Source organism: Oncorhynchus masou, chromosome 15, assembly GCF_036934945.1.
Source record: "Oncorhynchus masou masou isolate Uvic2021 chromosome 15, UVic_Omas_1.1, whole genome shotgun sequence".
Taxonomy (NCBI): Eukaryota; Metazoa; Chordata; class Actinopteri; order Salmoniformes; family Salmonidae; genus Oncorhynchus; species Oncorhynchus masou.
In genome coordinates, this window is record NC_088226.1 from 69,998,812 (window position 1) to 70,002,644 (window position 3,833).

At 44.8% G+C, this 3,833-nt stretch overlaps 1 protein-coding gene across 1 annotated transcript in view; it reads left to right on the forward strand.

Annotated features, from left to right (window-relative positions):
- Window positions 1–2,715, forward strand: part of saal1 (serum amyloid A-like 1) — a 16,722-nt gene extending 14,007 nt beyond the window's left edge. The window contains exon 13 of the mRNA XM_064990162.1: window positions 2,444–2,715. Coding sequence (XP_064846234.1) covers window positions 2,444–2,536 — 93 coding nt within the window. The 3' untranslated portion in view covers window positions 2,537–2,715. The remainder of the gene's footprint in view (window positions 1–2,443) is intronic.
- The last annotated feature ends 1,118 nt before the right edge of the window (window positions 2,716–3,833 follow it).

The following is a 3,833-nucleotide window of genomic DNA, read 5'->3' on the forward strand; positions in this document are numbered from 1 at the left end:
TTCTCCTCCTCTCGCTTTACAATGATGTGTCTGTCAGCAGTGGGCTCTCTGCTCCCCCAGTTCATCCCTGCTGTAAGTTCTCCTCCTCTCGCTTTACAATGATGTGTCTGTCAGCAGTGGGCTCTCTGCTCCCCATCCCTGCTGTAGTTCATCTGTCAGCAGTGGGCTGTCCCCCAATCCCTGCTGTTTCTCCTCCTCTCGCTTTACAATGATGTGTCTGTCAGCAGTGGGCTCTCTGCTCCCCCAGTTCATCCCTGCTGTAAGTTCTCCTCCTCTCGCTTTACAATGATGTGTCTGTCAGCAGTGGGCTCTCTGCTCCCCCATCCCTCATCCCTGCTGATGTGTCTGTCAAGTTCTCCTCCTTCTCCCTGCTTTTCTCCTCCTCTCGCTTTACAATGATGTGTCTGTCAGCAGTGGGCTCTCTGCTCCCCCAGTTCATCCCTGCTGTAAGTTCTCCTCCTCTCGCTTTACAATGATGTGTCTCCCCCAGTTCATCCCTGTCAGCAGTGGGCTCTCTGCTCCCCCAGTTCATCCCTGCTGTAAGTTCTCCTCCTCTCGCTTTACAATGATGTGTCTGTCAGCAGTGGGCTCTCTGCTCCCCCAGTTCATCCCTGCTGTAAGTTCTCCTCCTCTCGCTTTACAATGATGTGTCTGTCAGCAGTGGGCTCTCTGTTCATCCCCTGTAAGTTCTCCTCCTCTCGCTTTACAATGATGTGTCTGTCATCCCTGCTGTTCATCCCTGCTGTAGTTCTCCTCCTCTCGCTTTACAATGATGTGTCTGTCAGCAGTGGGCTCTCTGCTCCCCCAGTTCATCCCAGTGGGCTCTCTGCTCCCCCAATCCCTGTTCTCCTCCTCTCGCTTTACAATGATGTGTCTGTCAGCAGTGGGCTCTCTGCTCCCCCAGTTCATCCCTGCTGTAAGTTCTCCTCCTCTCGCTTTACAATGCGCACCTGATATCCACCGTGTCTGACAAACAGAGGCTCCTATATATAGATGTCAGTGGGACATCGTGAACATTGTGGTGGCATCGCTGTGATACTCAATCAGGTCAAGAGGAGTTTGTTTCCAGTTTTACGTGTTGTCTTTGTCCGTGTCCGTCACTTGTTCTCTGGAAACGTGGTTTCCACCACGCCCTCACACTTCCTCCCGGTGTGAGGGGATGTTGTCATAACCAGGCCTACATCACCTGTAGAGGTACAACACCTGGTCTTCATGTTGTCATAACTAACCCTCTGTAGAGGTACAACACCCTGCTTCACCTGTAGAGGTCAACACCTTCTTCATGTTGTCATAACTGTCAAGCCTACATCACCTGTCTAGGTACAACACCTGGTCTTCATGTTGTCATAACCAGGCCTACATCACCTGTCTAGGTACAACACCTGGTCTTCATGTTGTCATAACTAACCCTCTGTCTAGGTACAACACCTGGTCTTCATGTTGTCATAACCAAGCCTACATCACCTGTCTAGGTACAACACCTGGTCTTCATGTTGTCATAACCAGGCCTACATCACCTGTCTAGGTACAACACCTGGTCTTCATGTTGTCATAACCAGGCCTACATCACCTGTCTAGGTACAACACCTGGTCTTCATGTTGTCATAACTAACCCTCTGTCTAGGTACAACACCTGGTCTTCATGTTGTCATAACCAAGCCTACATCACCTGTCTAGGTACAACACCTGGTCTTCATGTTGTCATAACCAGGCCTACATCACCTGTCTAGGTTCAACACCTGGTCTTCATGTTGTCATAACCAAGCCAGTGGGCTCTCTGCTCCCCCACACCTGGTCTTCACATCAACCTCTGTCTAGGTACAACACCTGGTCTTCATGTTGTCATAACCAGGCCTCTGTCTCCTCCTCTCGCTTTACATCACATCCTGTCTAGGTACAACACCTGGTCTTCATGTTGTCATAACCAGGCCTACATCACCTGTCTAGGTACAACACCTGGTCTTCATGTTGTCATAACCAGGCCTACATCACCTGTCTAGGTACAACACCTGGTCTTCATGTTGTCATAACTAACCCTGATGTGTCTGTCATCACCTGTCTAGGTACAACACCTGGTCTTCATGTTGTCATAACTAACCCTCTGTCTAGGTACAACACCTGGTCTTCATCACCTGTCTAGGTACAACACCTGGTCTTCATGTTGTCATAACTAACCTACATCACCTGTCTAGGTACAACACCTGGTCTTCATGTTGTCATAACCAGGCCTACATCACCTGTCTAGGTACAACACCTGGTCTTCATGTTGTCATAACTAACCCTCTGTCTAGGTACAACACCTGGTCTTCATGTTGTCATAACCAAGCCTACATCACCTGTCTAGGTACAACACCTGGTCTTCATGTTGTCATAACTAACCCTCTGTAGAGGTACAACACCTGGTCTTCATGTTGTCATAACCAGGCCTACATCACCTGTCTAGGTACAACACCTGGTCTTCATGTTGTCGGAGGCTGATCCCCAGCTGGCAGACAGAGTGAGAAAGGAATTTCCCGTCTCCCTCAGCCCAAGCTGATCCACGAGCCCTCCTCTTCCTTCTCCAGACTAAGGTTTCCACAGTGGATACTGTTATATCCAGGAGTACCCCACCGGGCATACAGAGAGGTGGTATACCAATACACTTGGACTGTACTGTGAAAAACATGAAATGGTGTCCACTGTTTAGATCATGGTCTTTAAAAATGGAAAGGTGGGGGGAAAGAAGAAGAAAAAACACTTATTTGTTTAACTTGTTTAAAATAAAATGGTATTGTTATTTGTTATCATGTTTTAAACAAGTAGTATCTCCTATGTGGTTAAAAAAAGGATCAGTACATTGTATATTCCAATGTGATCCTACTGTATTATTCAGTGATGGGTTGCAAAATGATGCGAACTTTCCTCACGTTCCCGGGTATTCTAGAAATCCTGGCTGGAGGCTCCGGATTTCCTGCTTAATCCCTCTTGATTCCAGGGAACCTCCATCCGGGATTTCTGGGAAAACATGGTAATTTTGGGGAAGTTCTCACCATTTTGCAGTCATGTTTCTGTCAGTCTGTAGACGGCTCATAACAGATAATTGAATGGACTTATTTACCCAGTCAACTTGTTGCTGTTTTTAATAAAGATCTTTAAATATTCACTTGGACATTTTGTATCAGCAGATTTGGATGATCACTAGGTATGTTTCCATGAACTTTTTTTTTGTAGACTTTTAGGACGTTCACAAAGAAAATAGATTTGCCATTTGCTTGCTGGGGTGTGTTTCAATATAACTGTCTTGTCGATTTAATAAACAGCTGTATATAATGACTTCATACCAAAAAATATATTTAATTTAAAAAAACTTTTTCTCAAAAACCTACAAAGTCTAATAAAAATGAAGTGGTTGAAAGTGTTCCCATCACCCATTTAGGCAAATTGCTCGTTAACAAATTGGCGACAGCCGGTATGCCTCCCAACCTAATTTATTTCATGTCTTCGGTAGCCTGCAAAACCCAGCATGTATAGAATCCAAAAACTTGAGAATTATTAGAATGTTGAAAATATTAAATCATGTTCCAACATATCGCCATGGTGAAATTTGCACTCCTGTAAATCTAAAATAATTGGATGGTGAAACTGGCTTCCAGCCAATCAGAAAAGCAAGACGAAACGATTCAGCCAATGAAAGTCAGGACTAGGATCCTGCAAGGAAAAATGTGTATAATTGAACAAATTTGATTTAGAAATAAATGTGGAGTTGAGCTTCATAGTTTATTATTAATTATTTGAAGAAGAAAAAAAGCATATTTTATTCTAAATTAATTTATTTCCATTATTTGTCGCAATAA